Here is a 22,348-nt window from a genome sequence, read left to right on the forward strand (position 1 = left end):
TCAGAACATGGTGCCTCCTTTTGGCAATTCCCCTTTGCCACATATTCCCCAAGAAGTGCCACAATCCATGGGTCCAAGTCTGTGGATCTTGTGAGCCCCAAGATCAGGGCAGACTAACACTGTTCTCCCATCACTACACTTTCTCAAGGCTCAGTAGAGAAGAGTCTATAAAGATCTATTTAACTCTATTCTGGCTCTGACCTTGGCACAATTTTCTAGAGAAGCAATTTTGTAAACTTTACAGAAAGTTCTTTGATTCTCAGCCCAAGATTTATTTGATTCAGGATTATTTCTTCTCTTCCACACCTTTTTTAAAGCAATTCTAGACTTGATGCTGAACTGAAAATCCTGGAGCTCCCTGCTAAACAGAACAGCAGGTGAAATAGAAGCAGCTGAAGCACATGTCATTTCTCACTGAAGTACCTTAGACCTGTCCAGCAGGATGGCACAAATGGCAGAAGTGAAATTCACTTCATACAAATACAGAGATACAAAAAATCACACTGAATTTGAAGACACTAAAGGGAGAAGCAGGAAGTTTTCTCTTCATCACCCTGAGCATTTATTTTTAAGTCTCTGCTTTTATTCTGGTTATCCAAGAACATGTTCAATCACCGTATCAAAGCTGAATAACCCCCAACAGGATACACTGTCCATCTGTAACAAGATCACATACACAGCTAAGCATGTTCTTGAGAGGATAACAAATCTTCCTGCTAGATTCTGATCACCTTGCCTACACTTCAGCTTCTTGCAGCGGTCAATGGAAAAATCCAAAAACCCACCCAGGCAACCTCATAATTGCTTTTGCACAATTTCTTTGTGATTTGTGATTGTTTCTGTCCTCCCTCTTTGATTATCCAGGCAAGCTTAATGCTGGTCCCACTGGAAATACCTGGCTTCATGCACATTTTTTCATGCAATCACCTTCAACGTTCTCCTTGGATATTCCAGGAAAAAAAAAAAAGGTTGTTTTTTCAAACCAAAATGATTAATAATTAATAAATGATTTTGTTACAAATAACAAAATCTCTGTCCCATGATACAAAAGTCCTTGCAAGTACTCAGCAGCTTCTATTGAAATCCCACCAGCCTCCTTATTTCTCGATAGATAGGAGCAGCCAGTTCTTTGGCTTTCTCTGCTCCATCCTCTAAAACCTTTATCAGATGGGACTTGTCTTCCTGGAGTTTCTTGATTTCATTCCTGATAGGTGCAAATTTTTGGATAACTGACTCTGCTACCACCATTTTGTAGTGAGCAGTGTCGAGACCAGTGGCCTGGTGCAGCACTTCTTTGATGCTGAGCCCCGTTACTGCGGCGTGAATGGAGACCAGATTGGAGACACCGGGGCGAGCGGCGGGGTCGTAGGTCACCTCCGAGGTAAAGTCAGTCACAGCCTTGCGAAATTTCAGCACTATTTCATCAGGGCTGTCTGCTATGTTAACAGTAGCTAACTTCTGTGGGTCTGACTTGGACATCTTCACTGACGGATCTCTGAGGGACTTTATTTTCTTTGTTGTACCTTTAAAAAAAAAGGAAAGTTAGGAGCACAGACAACGGTTTCTTATGACAAATGCTAAGAACAATGTGCAGCTGTATGATGAAGCTGTTTTATCCTTGCTTAAAAATGAATTGTGAGCACGATCTTGTATGCTCTGTTTAGTCCTTCTCAGAAGCCACCTTTCTCCTCTCATAGACTGAATGAAGCCTGTTCCATCTCTCCCATCCTCACTAAGCAGTAACTTCTGCTGGAGCTACTCCTAGTATTTTATGTGGCTCACATGCTGATTTTCTTCCCCCCAAATTTCCCCTCCCTTCCATTACTTCACATTACTGAAAGGTTCTGAGCAGTGGAGAAACAGGTTAAGTCCGCTGGTAAGGGAAAAAAAAAAAAAAAAAAAAAAAAAAGAAGAATACCATAACAGTTAATCTCCTTATTTCAGGAAACTCTTCCACTCAAAATCTCTTGATCTCTTGGCAATTCTCCTAAATCTCAGTAAAAACAGTTCTTCAAATTCTCTAACTCAACACTGACCACGTCTGTTAGACGTAAAACACTGTTCAGATAAGAAAGGTGTGGGTATTGTACAAACTGCTAAGATACATGCATGTACATGAAATAGATTAGTAGCTTTAGGAGAATATCACAAAGTACTTTGACAGCATCAACCCACACTGTTTCCGTTTTTCACAAAGAAATACCATTCATGGAGCACATAAAGTATCACTTATCTACAAAGTACTCACACCAATTGTTTTTAGACACCTAATACAGCCAACTAAATTACCTGCATACTGCTCATAGAAGATCTATGTACTCAGTGAAAGGATAAAGATTCTTCCAGCATATAACCCAGATTGTCCCAGAAAGTGCTTTGTTCTGAAATCACCTTTTGGAAAAGTCTGTCCCCTTTCTGCAAAGTTGAAAGAGTCCAGGTAATTCCACTGTCTACAGCTAGTGAGTCTGAAAAGGTCACTACCTTCTCCATTCATCTAGGATATTTTAAGAAGGAATGCTTTTTGGGAGTAAAATGAAATTTTGTTGTTGTTGTTGTTGTATTTTGTTTTTTTTTCCAAATTGAGCTTTTTATTTAATGGTAAAAATGGTAAAAGTCTCACCTGCACCATAGGCTACAGTCAGCTCCCCTTTATAGTGCTTAGTACTCAATTAGAAACTGCAGAGTTTGCAATCCCTATTATTCTCAAAACTCCACTCTGGGTCTAACACCATTTTTGACACCGAGGCTTGAAAATTGAGAAAGGTTTATTGCTGCCTGTCTTTTCTAAGGTGAGAGCTCCTTGCCCTTTTGGGGGCGAAGGTCTCTGCTGTGCATTCCTCTACATTACTTACAACAAAGATGCAATGCTTCATCCTTGCCCAATTCTTCACGTTTCTTAACAAACATGCCATTTGTGCCATCTGACTCCTCCTCACCCCCCGGCCTATGACCTTACTGCTCAAAAATGGCTGAGAAGATTTTCCTTATAAGTCTTCCTGAGCCTAAGATCAAAACCGTAAAGTCTTAAGCTCTGTGACAGACACATATTGAAATATTCAAGCATATATTAAACACCCTTAAAAAAACCTGTAGCACTGTCCATATAAACCAACAGGCTGCTCAGCGTACTTAAAGTAAACATCTCCCACTCGGACACTGAAGAATTCTGCTTGCTAGAGGTCTCTTGCCCTGTTGCTTACATGTCTCCTGAATGAGCAACATGGAATAGAGACCCTACTCTTTTAAAAAGTCCAGTACTTAAAGAGCAAGGCTGACTGGCAGCAGTAGAGTGCATCTGGCCCCCTGGACTAGAATACCAGACGTCATGTACATTCCTCCACCATGGATTTCTAAAGCCTTGTGTCTATCTTGGGAGTTCACTTTCACAGCCTCTAGTCTCTTGTTGACAGTTTTTCATTTTCCACTCCCATAATATCAGTTTGCCCGCTTTTCTTGGTCCCTGAAACTACTTCCACAATACTTAAATCCACCTTCAACTTCGAAGTGTAGTTAAGGGAAAAAAAATAACCAAGACCAGCTCACTTAAAATGGCTTTGGGCACAGGAAAGAATTCTCCATATTTCTTGTTGAAATGTTGTGCTATATCTTGGGCTAGTTCCAGGTGCAGGACTTGATCTTCTCCAACAGGAACACGTGTTGACCTTTTAATAAAACACAGATACAGGAAACTCAGCAAAGCTCTCTGGTTCTGCTGAAATGTTACTCAAGACTGTCACAGCTTCTGCCATGACTGAGGGCCAGACTGAGACAAATACTCAGTCCCAGCTAGATGTAGGTGGAACAAGATCCCAAAATGAACATATTCAAGAATGACTCTGCTTTTTGTGCTGAACTGAAGCACACAACCAAGGGCAAAAATAGTCCTTTGTGAAGACATACATGGCTAAGATGCCTGTAAGAGCAACTCATTAAACTCAGCTCAAAGAAAGGTTTCTGTAGTTTCTCCTGCTGCCTCTTTAGAGATCAAAGGGCACATGCTGCAGTGTGCCAACAAAGTAAGAGAGATCTGCAAGGCATAAAGTGCAAGCACCTTGTCACATCAAGTCTCAGGAAAACATAACTGTTGTTGAGGAGTTAGTACTGAGGATGTATCAAGGGAAGGAAAGAAGAGAATGTTTCTTTCTCATCACAGTTGTATAAATCATGCGGTCCAGTGCCTCTATTGTCACTAGTGTTATTAGAGGATTAGAACTGCTAGATTCAAAGGATAATTTGATCTTCTGTATTGAATTCAATGGCTCAAACACGCTTCTGGAGGGAAACACAATTTGCATCCAAGGACACGAGGAGACGAAGAATCCATTATTCCCCTGGTGATCCTTTCCCACAGTTAATCATACTAGCTAAAAATGTATGATTCTTTTAGATGAGGCAGACTTGAAATCTTGCCAGCTTTTGATTATTCTCCCATCCCCCAGCAGGTTTTTTTTCCTAAGGCTTATGGGGTATTCAGCTATGAATACTGGACAAGTTCCAAAGTCAGGAAGTTCACTATGCATCTTTTAAGTTCCCAGAAAATTTCAGATCAACACAGTGCTCTTTCCTTCCGATTCTCAATTACTGGGCTGACATCCAGGAATCAATTTGTCCACCTTTATTCCCAGCCAGTCAGCAAGGTAACCTAAAAACAGTTACAGTAGTCAATAGGAAGTCACAGTGCCCTATAACTGAGAGAAAATCAGTTACCATAATCAATATGCTTTAAGCAGGTCGAAACAAATGTTTCCATATGCCAAAATGGTTCCATATTCACAAAGTTTGCCCCTAAACAGAAAACATTATCTCTGTAAAAGTCTCTGCATGATACCTTGCCCTTTTCCTTGCTGACTTTTTCTTTTTTTTTTTTTAAATATTTGTATTCTGGTGCTATTTTTACTCCTTTTTCCTGTGTATTTACCTTCTGTCCATTTTCCTGTCACTTTGAACCTTGGTTCATCTGAGCTAGTAATGTTTCTCTCCCTGCTCCAGCTCTAAATTCTACTTCATGACTGCTGTTCCCTTCTAAAGATATTAAGTCAAATTCTTCAAAGAGATATCGTTTCTCTTTCACTTCCTTGTTTTGTGCACTGTGTGGATAGCCTGCTGTTAGTACAGATAGTAGCCAACAAACCACTGGCTCTACTAAGGAAAGATGAAACACCTGATCTTTTTAGAGATGGAAGAGACAGAAATGGTTGAGCTCAAGCAAAACAATGTGATTTCTGATAATGTTGTCTAAATTTCACCCTTAAAAACTCAACACTCAAATCACTTAAATATTTGACAATCAAATGGGACTCTCTTAAAATAAAATCATGATAATATCAAATTAATTCTGACTTTTAATTGCTTCCTGTTATTTTTAGTTAAAATTTAGGTAAATTAGAAATACCATCTCTTGATCTTCTGATAGTCCTGTCTTCCCTACTGTGATCAATTAACATGAATTTTCTCTAGATACATTTTTCTGAATTCACAGCTGGTAAATCTTTGTTAGTCTGACCTGACATCCTTGTTCTCAGCCCTGTGTTACTTCTCTGTACCAACCAATACCCACAACCTCCTTCAGAACAGTGCCACAAAGTACATATGCTCTGAACATAAAAATTATTCATACGTGGTGTACTGTCTTTAAAATTTACTTACCGAGACAGTTTAAATCATACTATGAAATGCAACCAGTCATGACAATGCACTACAAATTCTATCAGTCAGGCTACAGACATAGGTATGCTGAGTCCCCAGTCCCTCAGTAGGGGCTATTTCCACTGCAGCACAGAGTACGACACCAAGAAATCTGAACCAGCCCAGGTACTGCAAGCTGCAGTCAGTAACTTACTCTTTTCCATCAGTATGAACTGGCCTACTCAGAATCCCCACTAATATTGGTATACTCCATACAGACAGTTTAAGTTCCTCTACAGCACGCTGCATAAAATACTACATTGTACATACACACTGCATTAATTACTTTTAAAAAAGCGTATGTGTGTGAACATGTAACATGTATAATTAAACGTCAGTCCGTTATCATTCTCCAAGAACTATTCTCACGTGACCAGACTTTGCTCTCCACTGCCCTGTCAGTAGCTTTTTAACCAGGCTAGGCTTCAACCAGCCACTTGAGAGTCTGTTATCCATTTCCAATCTTCTGATCTAATCACACCCAGCTCCACTGCTCAGCAAGTTAGTGTGTTGACCTGGCAAGAACTCATTCCAAAGTAGCTGAACAGACACTGCCCATGGGCTGGCATTCTGCCTCTTACTTGTACAGCAAAATATCTGCTGCTTGAAGCACAGGGTAAGTCAATAGACCAACAGTTCCTTCGCTGTTCTGGCTGGCACGCTTCATCTGTTTGGAAAAGAAAAACAGAGACAAATCACACTTTCGACTAATGGTATCAAAATCTGTGATTTTAATTAATTAGAATTATGAATAAATGAGTAATTTATTATGTAGCTCTACAGAAGACAGTGTCATGTAAAATCCAATCTTTATGAATATATTTTGGTACTTCCATATTACACATAAATCCTACTTTTTAAATAGTGTCTTCAGCAATAAATTTTTGAAACACTTCATAATGGAGGTACAAAAAGGTATTAAAACCCGTGTTAGAGATCAAGACACAGTGATCACTCACAGTCACCAGGACAGCCAGTGACAGCTGGGAAAATCCAGAACTACAGAGGGAGAGTCCAGTGTTGTCTCCATTAGTTCACACAATCCACCTAATGCATTCAAGTCCTCTACTGCTCCCTGATATGGATCACCTAGATCAAGACAGTCTACAAACACTAATTCTGTTCTAGCGCTGGCATATCTATGTTTTACTTTTAGCAATAGTTACATATACTAACCCCCTTGAAATCTGAATTATTTCATTAAGACTGTTCAAATATATTTAGACTTGTCTCACACTCTCCAACAGATCCTGCATTCAGTCTACATCTCTAAGTGCCTAGGGTTCAGGGAATGCAATTTGCAAAGCCTAGCACCTGTAACACCTATCTGTAGGTCTAGAAAGTCAATCCAGTCAAAGCAGGATTTAAGAGCTTAACTTTAGAACCTTGGGTTTGAAAAGGTTTGCTTTAATCTATGCCATGCATTAACACTGGTTGCTGTATTTAAGTTTTACTGGTTTTATTTAATTAAGAAGGAAAACAGGAAAAAAGAAAACATCTGGAGGTATTTAAGACTGCTCTGAACTCTGCAAGCCAAACTGCTCTTAAGCTGTTGGGTTTTTTCCCCTCTTTTCAGATACTTCTCTCTTCTTTTTCTGCTTACTAAATGTCAGAATAAAATACAAGGAAATTAAATGCAAGAACTCTGTTGATGCAGTCACGCTGATTCAACACCAAGATTGAGAAAGTGAACATTTGAAACTTGTAAAGGCAAGCATTTAAGATACAATATCACTCAGCACATTTCTAATATTCTTAATTTCTATACTCCTCTTCAAATATATGCCTCTTTTGAACACTATTCCATAAAATCTACAGAGCAGCCACTCTTTATAGCGGAAAAAGAAAAGCTGTTTATGGAACTCCTTAATCAGCAAGGCCCAAGATTTCCACCGCAGTATCTTCCATTACTTTTGCATTATTAAAAAAGCATTGAAATAACACTGAATGTTCTAGCAAAATCAGTTGAACAACAGTAAACAAACCTCTCATCTAGTACAGTGTTTCTGCAAGTCTGCCAAAACCAAGACTCTGTAGCTTCCAGCAGGAAACTCTTCACTAGGAGGAACAAACCTGGAGAGATATGTTCTCACCCTTCCACCACAGAACTACAGAATTGCTTAAACCTAAAGCATGAATAACCAAGGTACAGTTGGTACTTCATAGATAACAAGTATTTCCAGGACAACATTTCTACTGAATTCCCAAAAATTTCTTTTAAATTCACCAAACTGTCCATACCTTCCACTGGGGCAAGCGTAGCAGACGTGGCACATTAGTTAAGCATCCAAGAATCCAGGCAAGTTCTGCATGCTCAGGAACCTGAAAGTAGGAAGTCAGAATCTATTTAAATCTTCTTCTTTTATATGCATATTTTATCAAAGTCAATAAAAATAAATTGCACCAAAGACCAGAAAAACATTTATTTCTGTATATTACTTTTTCAGTAAGGTCAAGTGACAAGGTAATGGAAAGTTTTGGACACTGCCAGAATTGAATGCTCTACATTAAAATAGTATAAAAAGTTTCTTGATTATATCCACTCATATTCTAAACAAGAAAGAAAATGCTTTAGCAATAGCAGAGTTGAACACACATGTAAACTCCTTTTCTTGCATACTTGATTCACTCTTTGCAATATTGGCAGGTTTGAATCTTTAAGAGCATGCTAACTGTCTCAAAGATGTTCAATGCTTCATGCCTGCAACACGGTATAACAACCCAGACAGAAGGCAGTTAAAAAGCATTTGTTAACAAGTAAGAATTACTAGGATTATTAATTGCAATTCCTTTGTCGTCACATTTTAAATGTAGTAATTTCCTAGCTAGCAGTCACTGGGCTACTTTGGTCACCAATGTGTAAAAGTGTCCAACATCCAGACCACTGGTCAGTGGTTAGAAATATTTCAGGTTGATTCTTTCCTTTCTTTCTGCCTTTCCCACAGATTCAAGGTCTTATTAATTCCCTCATGCTTATTTGACCTGCAATCTTCTGGGCGCAAGACAAAGTGCAACAAAATACCGGAGTAAAATGAACTTCATGGAAAATACTAAGCATAAGACTCCTATTTCATCTAGAAGGAATCACCATCTGGTTCAAAGTGGTTTCTCATTTCTTTCTTCTAGTCACGGACGGAGAGGAGATGGTGCTCTGTTGCACTTGTGTTGACAAGAACCCTCTTTAAAAGCTATGCAGTCATTGATTCAGCTCTGTCAGATGTTGCTTTCGCGGCCAAGACTACACGTGCGTTTCACTGGATCAGCGGATTCGACATTACATCAGTCACCAAAACACCAAGTGATCTACACAGCATTTATTGGGTTAAATACACAGTTCTGGGTCTTACCAAGTTATGCTCATTTCCCGTCTTCAAACGCACAGTCCTTTCCTAAGTAAGAAAAGCACTGAATATGCTGAAGAAAAAGCCTGATAAAATGGGGACAAAATACGTAAAAGTATAGCAAAGGGTAGTGATTTCGGTTGGAATAAAATTCAGTTCCAGAGGCTAATGAGTCAGCATTCATCATCCACACTGCAGTAACTGACTGTATATTGGTGTGTGAACCAGGAGGTTAGAGGCTTAAACCACAAATCATTTGTCAGACTAAATCACGGTTTAAGCTACTGTGTTTAACTTGGCAAGAGGGGCAGGTAATTGCTGCCTTTGGTTGGTCATGGTGCATCTGCTCAAATGTCACTCATTTAGCTACAGTATTCCATCACACCGATTGCATCAATTTGATACAAAAAACTGGAAGACGTGATGATGTATATGACACCGGAAGAATGAAGGCTCAGTCCACTCTTCCTTTCACTGAGCAATGCCCATGGATCTCAATCAGGAGAAGCCATTCTCCCAGACAAACTCCATCAGCTTCTAGCGGCAGACCCACTTAAAACTGCAAACAAATGTCTTCATTAAACAATCAAAACAGAAGAATGTAAGAAATAACACTGTGCTGGATCACAACAAAGGCAATGCAGCCTCCTGCTCTGTCTCCAGGTGCAGCACTTGGGGCAAACACATGAGCCACTGCTTCCTACAGTATCTTCCCCTCATACTTCTCCAGCATCCACAACTGTTGCACTAGGGAATATCAGAAGGTATTATCCCTGGCCCAGTCCTGGTAATATATCCAGATTCCCCAGGAATGTGTCTAATCCCTTTTTGAACCAGCTGATATTGCCCACTTCACAACCACATGGAGAAGCAAGCTCCAGAGACTTAAACCTGATGTGTAAAGAAATAATTTAGCCACTAATGTATCCATGTTTGTTTACTGGTTTTGAATACCACGTTTCTTATATTGCACAATTTGGTGGACAATTCCACAACCAGTTTATTCAGTGTTTTTCTGATTTTGTAAACTTCGATAGCACATATGCCTCAGCCTTCTCCTCTTCAAACTCAAGCAACCCTGACTTCTGATATTTTCCTTCTTAAGGCAGGAATTTCCTTCTTCTGCTGCATGAATATCTTTTCTTTGTATCATACCTAATTCATTAGTTAATTCCGGAGATGTAGATTCTAAAACTTTACTCAATATTCAAAAAAAGGTCACACTAACGTTTTGTATGGTGGCAAAACATCATCTCTGTCTTAGTCACAATATCCTTTCTGGTGATGTGGTGATGATGACATATTATTCATTAGCTTTTATGAAAATTGCTTGTGCTGAGCCAATGATTTCAGAGAACTGCCAATGATGACTCCAGGACTTTCTTTCCTGCATTGTGTGAAGAAGGTGAAGAATACTTTTACCCAGATGTTTTAAAGTATTTAAAGCTCTTCTACCCCTTATTTGCCTGCCCACTCTGTTTTATGAGCTTTTTCGGAATTCCTTTCCTTGGCATAGCATTTGGTTTATAAGGACTTAGCATTGCCCATGAACTCCCTTCTACCTTCTTCAGGTCATGAAGGAATATGTTGACCAGAACTGCTCCCAGCAGCAAAAATTCCCAAGGAACATGACAGCTAACTGTGCCGTTTAAAAAAAAAAAAAAAAAAAAAAAAAAGTGAGCATTACAGCCTACAGCCTACATGGCTTTCAACAGTGAAACAAAAGGAAACAGGGAAGAAACATCTCATATTTGCATAAATCTACAAAACGATTTTCCATTGATTCCTATTGCGTTAGGTAGGGTCTGTTGTGCCATCACAAGGAAAACCTTGGTCAAAGAAGCATCGCTTTTCACACGTTTTCATTAAAAAGAGTAGGACTGTTAGAGAGTTGTTCTGCTTGCTTTTTATTATTTATTTTTAAGGAGGTTACCCAATAATCTAATTAGGATTTCAAGAAGTAAAAGTATAAGGAGTTCCAAATAATTCAGGCTATTCTGTGCATAATTTAACCAGTAAAGAACTCAATTTCTCTTGTATTTTAAAATCTGACAACAAACTACTGTCCAGAGCTACAAACTACTTCAGGAATTACCCAATTTTTCAAAAGAGAACAGATAATAATAAACTCAACTCTTTTCCAATAAAGACATAATCTTCTCAGCATGCCCTCTCCCCCAAATAAGTCAGAATAAAAATAATGCAAATGGTAGAAAACCAGAATTACATCTCCAATTAAAACTCACAACCAGTGACAGTTCCTGAACTGTATGTCAAACCAAACTCCAAGAATGTCAAGATCATTGGTAATTCTGAAAATTGCCTATCTAATCAATTAAATCCTTCAGGTCATCTTCAGCTACTTTTGTGTCCTGAAAAAACTGCAATAGCCTGTTTTCAGTATAAACATTATTTTCTTGGGAAATATTTCTTGCAGCCTTGCTGAAAATATTTCCAGGAATAACAGTCAAAAAAGTGCTCTATTTATTGTTTCCCTTTACAAAGTCAACTATTTCCCATTAAAAATTTTCCAAAAAATTTTAACCAGATCCATACAGCAATCTCCCCTTTTCAGACAGCCCAAATCCTACCCTTTGCACTTCTCAGTAAATATAACAAGTTTTTCTCTTTTTTCCTGCTCTGTGCTCTTGCTCATTTCAACAGTTTTCTTTCCCGATCTCATACAAGTCTGTAAAAACCATCAACGTTTCTCAAAGGGTTCTGATGGTCATCTCTATGCTATTACCAGGGACACATTTTCTCCTTCAATCTCCATCGCATTAAGCATTCCCCACAACCTGGCTTACTAATCAGTAATCAAGGAGCTATTTCCAGAGCAAACTACTTTTATTCCTTCCTTGTGGCCTGACAAGGCCAAGGCTGCATAGCCAGATTCCTTTTATTTTTTTAAAGCGCACGTATTTAACAGAGGTGACGACTTCCGAGTGATAATGAGCAGTTATCAAAAAGGCACAAACATTTCTGTTTCTTCGCCTGAGTGCCCTGCTCCTCCCTTTTTAAAGACCACTAGCTTCTTAATTATTTACTTGTGCAGCCATTTAAAGTTATTAAACTCAGGTCACAATTTATACTTGGATCATCTCTGGAGTTTTATGTGCCGAAGTACAACCTCAGGGCTTCTTCCTGCAGATCTGTTGTTTTGTCCTTGACCCTAGCTACTCCTTACCAAATTATTGCTGATATGGAAAACCAGTAGCTACTTTTAGTCCAAATAATTCTAGATCACTTTTTTATGATGAGACATGCAGCTGAGGAAGACAGCAAACCATGAGATTCAAGGAGAGTGGGAGAGGCATGAATACTGGAGGCAGATCTGAAAGCAGGCAAATCAGCAACACTCAGCTTTCTGACGTTATAATACAAAGTTGTGTGTTGGCAGCTGAAGTGGCTTTCTGCAAAAAGAGATGCAGTGTTTTATTTTCGAGATGGACTTCCTCAAGTTGCAACCTATAGCCCTTCTCTGTAAGGGGCTGCAAATGTGCTGCGGATCTGTCATGTGGAAACAGCTTTCCCTTGGCAGGGCAATCTCAATAAGGGCTACATTTTAAAGGGGCAGTAAATGTAAAAAAAATTGATTTTGATAGAGTAGACTACAAACACACAGTCTCAGGAGGTAATTTGGATACCTGTGTACTAAAAGAAATCGGAACAGAGAAGAGAAAGAGTCCTACATTTTAAAAAAATGAAACCTTTTTTTAGGACTTTTGTCTCTTCTAGAAGTACCAGTAAGAGCTTCTGCAAAATTCAAGAAGCCCTTTTTAAAAGCAAATGATGCTCACATTCTTCTTGAATGAGAGGAAAGGTTTTATTAATGTCTAAGGTTGCAGGCAATATGTTCAAGATATTTAGCAATGTGTAGCTCTATATTATACAGCTAAAGAAAAAAAGGCCATAAAGTAGACAAAATAAATAGACTACTCTTGAATCAAATGCACACAGTGCAGGTACTCTTATGACAGAAAATTTGCCACAGTATCCCAAATTCCTGTTCAAAGAAATAATTGATTTGGTAGAATAAGTTTATGGCTACGAAGGCAATAGCAGATTTAAAGAACACATTAAGCAACGTATTGAATAGGGGGGTGGTTATCTAGTTACTTCGGTAAATGTGTCAGTATCTACAGCTTTCACCTTTACCTTGGAACAATTTAGTCACCTAACCTTATTTATATTTGGCTAAAACATACAGAAATAAGATCTGTCTCTCCTTTCTGAAGAACCTGACCAAGAATATTACTACTGGAATCAAGCTTTACTGCTTACAAACCTGATAGACCACAGTAACTTGGCCAAAGCACCCTTTCCTCTCCTTTATTCATTATTAAATTAACTTATTTTCAGAAACATTCCCCTAACATAACCCACAATACTGTTTGAATAATTAGTTTGGTGTGTCCACGAGATTGGTGAAGAGAGGAAAATATAACAGCTACATAATAGTATGAGATGAATAAGGTAAATTAAAGCAGAAAAGAAAAAAAAAGAGAAATCCTAGTGAACCATGACTTTCCTTCCCACTGAGCTCTAGTTATGTCTAGTCCAGTCCATGAGAAAGAAAATAGAGGAATGAGAGAAGCAGAATAATTTTCTAAATTAAACAGTCACATACTTCCTCTTATGACAGGAAGTTTTCAATGGACCGTGTTAAATTAATGTACTTTAATGAATTTATAAGCTATGATGCAATGGAAGCTTTTCAGCCCCTCTGAAAATTGGACAAGGGGTAGCGTGAATCTATTCAAACTCTGCCCACAAAACAAAGCAGATGGATACTTCTGGAAAATAACAGCAGTGAAACAGTGCGCGCATTTATATTGTTGTATTTTGGCTTTTGGAGTTAAGGCTAAGACAAATTTGCAAATTCCCACCTCCCAGAGTTACTGCTTCAATTTGCTTGCACACTGCAAGAATACTGCAGCTGATTATACTCAGAAAATAAATCACCCTATCCAGAAGGATGAAAACTGCAATTTTCCGCCCAGAAACTGAACATTATGTTGTCCAGAAACTCACAGGACTCCTCAGAGAAGTGCTCATGCAGCGTATCAAGCGCTGCCTGCTGAATCAACCCTGATGGAATTTTAGTTTCTCTTGGGACATATAGCATGTGCCTACTACAATAGATAGGTGGACAGGAAGACCACATAAAAGCAAAATCAGTTTCTCATATTGTTTTGACTGTGAAGCAGATGAGATACAAGATGGTTATGGGTAAGAACTGAAATGTGTAGCATACCCACCACGAATCAGAGAAAATGGGTTATATCATATAAGTTTACCATGTGTGCAGATTGCATACTGTCCACCTTATTTACCCCCTCACAGTCCTTTTTGGTTTTAATAAAAGATCTAAGTTTTATGAAAGATGACTGTTACGGCTTTTATCAGTTATGGTACAATTTAAGGAATATATTTTTTGTTTCTTCTAACACTCTCATGGTATGTTGTCTAAGTCATTATTCCATAACATCTTTTTTATGCCCGGTAGGCAAAGGCAGCCAATTAAAGCATATCTGGACGCTATTTTCTCTAAGAGGGTTTCATACATCTTGCAGCTGTACTCCAAATAAAAATGCACTATTTCAAAACATGCATTCATTTTTATTTTTTACTAAAAATTGTCACTTTCCTATAACTTCCTACTTGAGAAAATATAATTAAACAAACTGTAAAGAAAGAGCTTCTCTCACTGGGAGGCCGTTTTACTGTCCAACATACACCACAATTGTTTTTCTAGATATTCTAATTAAATGTGCTTGTTTAAAACCCTTCACAGACAATGTGGTTCCAAATACTACCCTAATTATTCATCACCAGCCTTCTTGCTTCTAAATATTTTCAAGTTATCATCACTTGTTCTTTGTAGCCACTACTTCCCTAGGCTGGAATTCAAGTTTTTATATGGCAATGTAAGTGTGGGAGGTATTTGTTGAACTGCAATGTATTAAGACCAAATATACAGCCAGCCATTAACTTACTGTTTGTACATGTTTTAAAACAATATAATCTACAAATGGTAAATTCTGAAGCATGCAAAACTAATTTTCATCCAAATAACACTTTCCATTTATACATAATTTATCTGTATATCCAATACATAAGAACATAGGCTACATGCTCTCTAAACAATACAATAAAAATTTGTCTATGCAAAATTTCTGTCACTGTATTTATAGTTGAAAGGAGAGGACATCACTGAAATCTGTTCTGGGATTCCAAGTCAACTTCACCTGTATCCTTATCATAACAGCATCTTTTGGATCTAGTATAAGCACGAGAGGTATCTGTTCTCACCACACTTCCTCCCAGCAGTCACTCTGTGATTCATATTGTTCAGCCTTTTGTCTCTTGCTTGTATTGAAAAGGATGATAAAGTGTGTGAGCAGTCTGGAGGCAGGTATTCCAGATATCTCTGGATTAGAGATTTGAAAACAAGCCTAAGTAAGTAAAATAATGAAACCCTTACCAAATGGCACAGGCCTTCTGAGAAACCAAGCAGCATTATTTTTTGTCACATATGGCAAGCATATTCCAGAGAAGCAACATAAGCAGCAAAACACAAAAAGGGTAAGCCAAATAAACAAAGAACAAAAAAACCCCAAACAAAACCCTTTTCAGCAATTCTAGACCACTCTTGCCCAGTGTAATCCAGAGAAAGTGAGAGGACACAACAGCATTTACATGAATGGCTGCATGAGCAATTCTCTTAGTGTGGCTAACCATTACTAGCATACTTCTGTAGTGCAAGAATTTCATTCTGCCTTTACTCCTACAGAATCAGGGCACAGAAAAAGTCATTAGTTGTGGTGGGTTTTGGTGATTAAAACTAAAAGTTCATAAACAATAATTTTGTTGTATGATGTTTGTTTAAAAAAATGAACAGAAATGTCACAGGAGTAATTAAAGAAACATTTTTGTGATCTACAGATTTGGCAATTTTCTAGATAGAATTCAAAATACAACAATAATTACAGCATGATAAGCTACTGAGAATTCTCACTTAGCAGTTTGATCTGCTATTGAAAAAACCTACTCTGCCCATAACTAAATACCTAATCCAGTTCTCTATTTGTGGCTGGATTTTCACTGCTTTTCCTGCTGACCTCTGGAAGTACACACCCAATTTCAGTATACAATCAGTTTTGGTCACTTTGCTTTACACCTCAGCCAAATGTTTGTAAACAAAAGTGGGGCTTTTTTAGACCACCCTTGGAGACTTTTCCAGCGGCTGAAAAGGAGTCCAGCTCCTTTTTTTTTTTTTTTTTTTTTTTTTTTTTTTGAAATTTGAGAAATTTTCAATCAAAACCAAGCAATAAACTTTCTTGATTAGCAAGAGCTGCAATCCAACTTACACCTTCATTTTTAGGAACAATCATCTCGATATTATGACATTCCATAACGTACAATTTCATTATCATACTAAAACAATAATCACATTAGCAAGGTTCCTGTCTCCTTTCCTCACATCAACAGCTACACGCAGATACTCCTTTTAATTGCTTCCAGAGAAACATCTGGTGCTGCCTATGTAAATTTAACAGATCACAGTGCATCTCTGGGTATACCTGACCACTTCATACAGCTTGTACAGACTTGGTTTGGGGAAGATGACAAACCACTTCAGCCTGAACCAGTGCTGAAACAGTCTGTATTCACAAACAACTGTAATGGTTCTTCTGATTGCAGTGTGACAACAAACTTTCAAAAATACGCTAGAATCAGCCACTTCTGAAAGTTGTATGGATACTTGTGTGGTAAGTAGTGGTAAGAATAACAGTCAAGACATCAGACACGGCTCAAACTTTTAATCTAATGGTTTAGATTTAATAAGAAAAATGACCATTAGGTCTGGATAGATAAGGACACAGAAAAATTAAGATTAAAAAGGCAGTCTATTTAACTGAGGCCAGCCTAACCACCATAAGGAAAATCAGAATCGTATTTGGTGGAAACTTGCATTTGATAAAGCTGCACATGTTCAAGTTTAGCTGTCTTAGGTTTTCATTGGTTCTTGCCTGTTTTGGTATTGTAGAGGCACTGCACAAAGAGCCATCATTTCCTGAGTCTGACACTTTCTCTTTGGGAGTTCAAAGATTCAATCTCTGCACTACTATATTGTGAAAGATACAACATACTTTCTGTGGCTAAGTGCAATGTAAAATCCTCATGGATAATCTGCTGGCTTCAAGGGAAGCCTGAGTGTTGGTTTTAGCAAGACCTGGAATAGCAGGTTTAGCTTTTAGACCAGTTTAGCTGGTCTTTTAGAAAAGTTTAGCTTTTAGACCAGTCGGAACATAAGAAAAGCAACACTGGACCAGATCAAATATCCACCTGACAGCAACCAACGAAAAAAAAAGAACGTAAATGCAGAAAATCATGGATACTCTACCATCTGTGGTTTCACCACTTCCTGTAGAGGTGACTGCTCAGATATGCAACAGTCCCAAAGCAATTTTTCAGATTAATTTGTCGAGTCCCTTTCTGAATTCATATAAATTTCAGTATGCACATGTACACATGACATGCACTGTGTCAAGGGGTTTTGTAGCCCAACTGCGGATTTTGTGAAATGCAGCATTGTTATGCTCGTGTTGAATCTTCCAGGTTTTAACTGGTTTTGATATTTGTCAGTTCACATTCTTCAGTGGATAAAACAATTTTTCCATATCACTTGCTGTTTTATAAACCTTCACTTTATTCCCTTCTAACCATAACCTGCAAAGCATTTATCCTTCATGCTGAAGAGTCCTGTGTAGCTAGTCACTGATCCTGTGTTGTAACTAATTGAATTGTTCAGTTGCTTGAAAACAAGAGAAAAACCCCTCTAGACTGTTTTTACTGCATCATAGGCTTGTAACTCACCTTGCAATTATTCCAGCTAATGACTTCATCATTTTGAGGCTGACAAGTCAGAGTAGAGGAAAATTAAAACCCAAGCTGGTAACATATTTAAAATGATAAACAGATTTGAAAAAAAAAAAGAGGTGAATTTATTTAAACATATTTCCACTAGAGTTCTGAGCTCATCTATTTAGACTGGTTTTTAATACAGAGGAAAAGTGAAGCAGGAAGTATATCTGTCTTCATCAATTCATTATTCACCAGGGAAATAGAGCTATGATTGCCATTTGCAGTTTAACAGCCCCAGGAAACTCTTCCTGTAAAGAATTTTGTTGAAAGGGAGAATGCAACACCATTTCAGCTTGCACCGATAAAATTCAGATCCTGTGTGCACATCATTTTTGCACTTCTGATGCAAGGTGAACACCCCCTTATGGGTGTCTTCACATAACAGAAGCTGTGACACACCTGTGTCTGCGGAAATTACAGAAGTTTGCCAGTTTAGAGTCAGTAACAGAAAGTTAATTGAGCAAGAAACTAAGTTGTGTTCCAGGAAAATATAACATGTGGTAGCTATATGCCAAGTGGGAAGGTAAGCCCAGTACCCCTTGGGGTAGTCAAGAGAAGCACATGGTTTACATACCAACTACCAGATCAGATGGAAAAGTGTGCACATGAAAAGGAGGTTAGAGCAAACAAGGGAAAATAAGTCCCAGAGAAGATGTAACCCCTCAATGATCACGGTGGAACTGACGCAAAACGTACCATGTTAATCATCTGTGATTAACTGTGCAGATTATTTTGTGATTACCGTGCAGCTGGCAGAATAAGAGGCAAGAGCTGATACAAAATCATAGAAACACGTTTTCCTTACCTTTATGATTACACAGGCCACGTTTATGCATTTATGAGTTAACCTTTTGTGACTAAAGTGAGACTTACAGAGGCAAATTAGCGGTCTTCTAAGAGGTCTTTGAAGTATTTTACCCACAACCTGCACAAACTCCTAGCTCTGCTTCAGAAATTTACAGTGTACTTATCCCTAAATGGGTTTCTCAGTCACAGCTGCAGCCTTCAAAATTTCAAAACTGCAGCAAGGGGCAAGTTTAAAATCCAACACTGCTAACATTTTCTAGGACCACCAACCCTAACATGATAAAGGAGTTCAGCAATGCTACACTCATTCATGAAGATGTGTGGAAAGCCACTTAATCAGATCCAAGTCCAACCCAACAGGAGCACTCACCAGTGACTGCCGGAACAGGAAACACTTCTTTGGGTCAATCCCACAGGCAAGGACGGCAGCAGTGGTGTCCAGGATGTTCTGGCGCAGGACAGCTGGCTCCTTGGGCATGGTGAGAGAGTGCATGTCCATAATGCTGTAGAGCACTGAGCTGCACTTTTCCTGCAGGTTCACCCAGTTCTGAATGGCTCCAAGGTAGTTACCCAGATGAGGGGTCCCAGTTGGCTGGATACCAGAGAAAATCCGATCCACGACCGCACTCTGTGACAAAGCATTGGCAAAATTAACACACACTCTTTTTGTTGTTGTTGTTGTTGTTGTTTGCTTGTTTGTTTTTTGACAGATTTTTTTATATTTTAAAGTAATTTGAAAAGCCTCATTTATGCCTGTCTCTTCTCCTCTCCTGTCAGCATGTTAATGTATAAATGACCTCAGAACAGATAATTGCAGTAAGTCAGTTAAAATACTCTATCTTACAGCAGAGAGACTGACAACTAAAATAATTTCAAGCTGGCAGACTTCGCATATGCAAAAAAATACAGATGTAAACAAGATCAGCAAAAAGTCGCTCTGAGAAACCAAGTGGTAGATTCTTTCATCATCTTTTGCACCAAAGCTGGATGTTTCTCTTTAGTTTCTATATCTACACTTCAGTTTCTATATCCACTTTGATACAGAAACTTAGGGTCACAGTTTATGAGAAATTCAAACATTTTTGTTGTAAACTCATGCCACGTCCCAGTAGATTGCCATCCTAACTCCCATGAACACTGAAGTCTTATTTTTCTAGCTGCAAAGAACATTTTGAGCAGTTCCTGAAAGAAACTTCTTGACCTAAAGGTCAAAGAATAATGAAAGAGATCATCAAAATTCTGAAATTCCCCATTTTGGCAGCAATAGAATTTCTCGAAGAGCTCTACAAAGAAATTCGGCTACAGCTCAAGATCACACCTGGAATACCATCCATGCATCAGGACCACTAAAATGTCAACATCGGAAAAGAGTACACAGAGTAACAGCAAAACCAAAAAAAGACTAAGAAGCTGAGGTTGTGAGCAAAGATTAAAAAGCTTGAAACATGTATAGCTTGGCTAAGTGACAGTTACCATCTTAGAAAGTTTGTTTTCCTGCATCCCAGCCCTCCATCTGACCATTTTCTCAGAGCCCCGAGCTGTCAGCATATGATCAATTACCTCCCTGAGCTTCCCAAAGAATTCCACCATATTCAGAAGTAGCTCAGCAATGTTTTATGTGAAAATGCTTCTTACATGCCAAGTTGTAAGAGCATGCAAGACCACTCAACTTTTAAATGAGGGTTCCCCCCACCACAGCAAGCTGTACAATACAAATTCTCAGACTCAGTTTTGTGGCAGGATCATCAACTTCATTACGCCTGTGGCCGCACGATTTTTTTCCTGCTAACTTTTATGAGCAACATCTACAACTTAGCAGGAAGAATTTATTTACTGATGTAGTCTGTTTTCTTTTCTGTGAATCTCTTAGAAATGTGTGTGGGAGAAAAAAAGTCATACAACTATTAAACCACACAAAATGGCAGTAAAAGTCAAGGCCAAGTACCATTATTTTGAACTATTAAAAAAAGGACTTCAAATTGACTTAATTCTTTTTGACTCAGACTTGAGAAAAATTATTGAGAAAGTGTTTCCAAGTGGAATTAAGACTTTTTAACTTTTAAGCATGATCTATAGTTTAGAAAAACCTAGACTACTTCTTTCTAAATTTGCTGAAAAATTCTCTTTTCTTTTAAAGTAAGTTTGTTTTTCAGATCAAGACAACTTTCTTACCCAACATTTAAGCGTTTGTGCTGACAGACAAGAGCAGCTTTGGGCTAGCTGCCACACTAATTTCTCCTGCTCACATAAATGCCTACACATTTATGTCTTGATGGCAACCCCTTCACCCCATCCCAAATACCTTCTTGACTTCTAGTGTATTCCTGAGTCGGTTTCTAAGTGCTCTTGGAGAACCTCCAGCACAGGGCTTCAAAGTAGTCACTTGAAGCAATGAAAAGCACACCACTTCTTCCAACAGCAATTCCAGCTTCCAGCCCTTGTGTTCCAGTCCTCGACCACCCATGTGCCTCCATTCTTCATTACACAAAAATGGAGTTACGATACTCAATCTCTCACTCAGCATTTGATTCCTTGTTTTCCTAGGAACCTACATCAGAGCATTTCTCACCACTCACAGAATCCACTCACCTCCCACTGAGCTACTACCTGGCCCAGGACTGCAGCCAGCTTCCTGTTAACGCTGAGAAGGGCCAGGTTCTCTCCTACAGAAGGAGGCATTCAACATTCCAAAGTGTATAAATTAGATGAAGTCTTATAGAAACTCCGTATTCACTAGCCTTCAGGGCTGTACTTCTAGTACTACAGGCCTAGAGCAGCTGCTAGGCAATGCAACAGGTACTTTACAGGCATAACGTTTGTCTTTCGCTTTCTATGTTTCTTAACCAAGACAACAAGAAGTCAGGAAGGAAATAGTTGACCACTAACATGGTGTTCTACCCCTACTGGGATCCCAGAACAGCGGGTTGTTTGTCAAAGCACATAACCTTTTTTCATGTCCACGTCTCCCTCCACTAAGTTCAAATCCTGATGCTCTTTCCCACAATTATTTCTCCCCACAGTACTGCTTGTTTTCTGGTGCCCATTTTTATGCCTGTTTAACAACACTCTTCTTCACAGACCATACTTCTTACAGCCCTACTCTTCATTTCCTTACAGACAATTTCATCCCTCCTGTATTCTTTTCTTCCTCCACTTGTGCTTTGCACCCCTTGCTTCCCCAAAGAGCTCTTACATACAGCTCTTGATATACAGCTCTTACTGTGTATCAAGACAGTAAGAAGGCACAGAGAATGCCTTGTTATGGTTATTATTATTATTACTAATTAAGCTATTGCTGCCTTGACTCCAGTGACTTTATATAAAATAAGCTTTCTACCTGCACAGTTGTAAAAGCTAAGAAATTTATCAAGTGCCAGAAATCCACTACGGACCCACATCAACTAAAATATTTTAGGACTACCAAGTTAAAGCATAGTGCAGAAATTTGCACATCTTCCAACTTCACTCTAGTAAAAGACAGCATCCACTGACATCTCCTGATATTTCTGCTTCTTTTCCGCAGGACCCTGAAGCTAGTACTATTTCAGTGCAGGAGCAGCTCTACCCACTGGGGTACCTGTGTG

The 22,348-nt window shown here is 38.7% G+C and overlaps 1 protein-coding gene across 1 annotated transcript in view; it reads right to left on the minus strand.

Annotated features, from left to right (window-relative positions):
* Positions 1-508: 508 nt before the first annotated feature.
* WARS2 (tryptophanyl tRNA synthetase 2, mitochondrial) overlaps positions 509-22,348 on the minus strand; it is a 39,203-nt gene continuing 17,363 nt past the window's right edge. Inside the window, exons 2-6 of the mRNA XM_040057329.1 lie at positions 19,135-19,392; positions 7,927-8,007; positions 6,267-6,352; positions 3,544-3,662; positions 509-1,523 (exon numbers count right to left, since the gene is read on the minus strand). Coding sequence (XP_039913263.1) covers positions 1,075-1,523; positions 3,544-3,662; positions 6,267-6,352; positions 7,927-8,007; positions 19,135-19,392 — 993 coding nt within the window. The 3' untranslated portion in view covers positions 509-1,074. The remainder of the gene's footprint in view (positions 1,524-3,543; positions 3,663-6,266; positions 6,353-7,926; positions 8,008-19,134; positions 19,393-22,348) is intronic.

The sequence above is a fragment of the Hirundo rustica genome, chromosome 2 (genome assembly GCF_015227805.2).
Source record: "Hirundo rustica isolate bHirRus1 chromosome 2, bHirRus1.pri.v3, whole genome shotgun sequence".
Taxonomy (NCBI): Eukaryota; Metazoa; Chordata; class Aves; order Passeriformes; family Hirundinidae; genus Hirundo; species Hirundo rustica.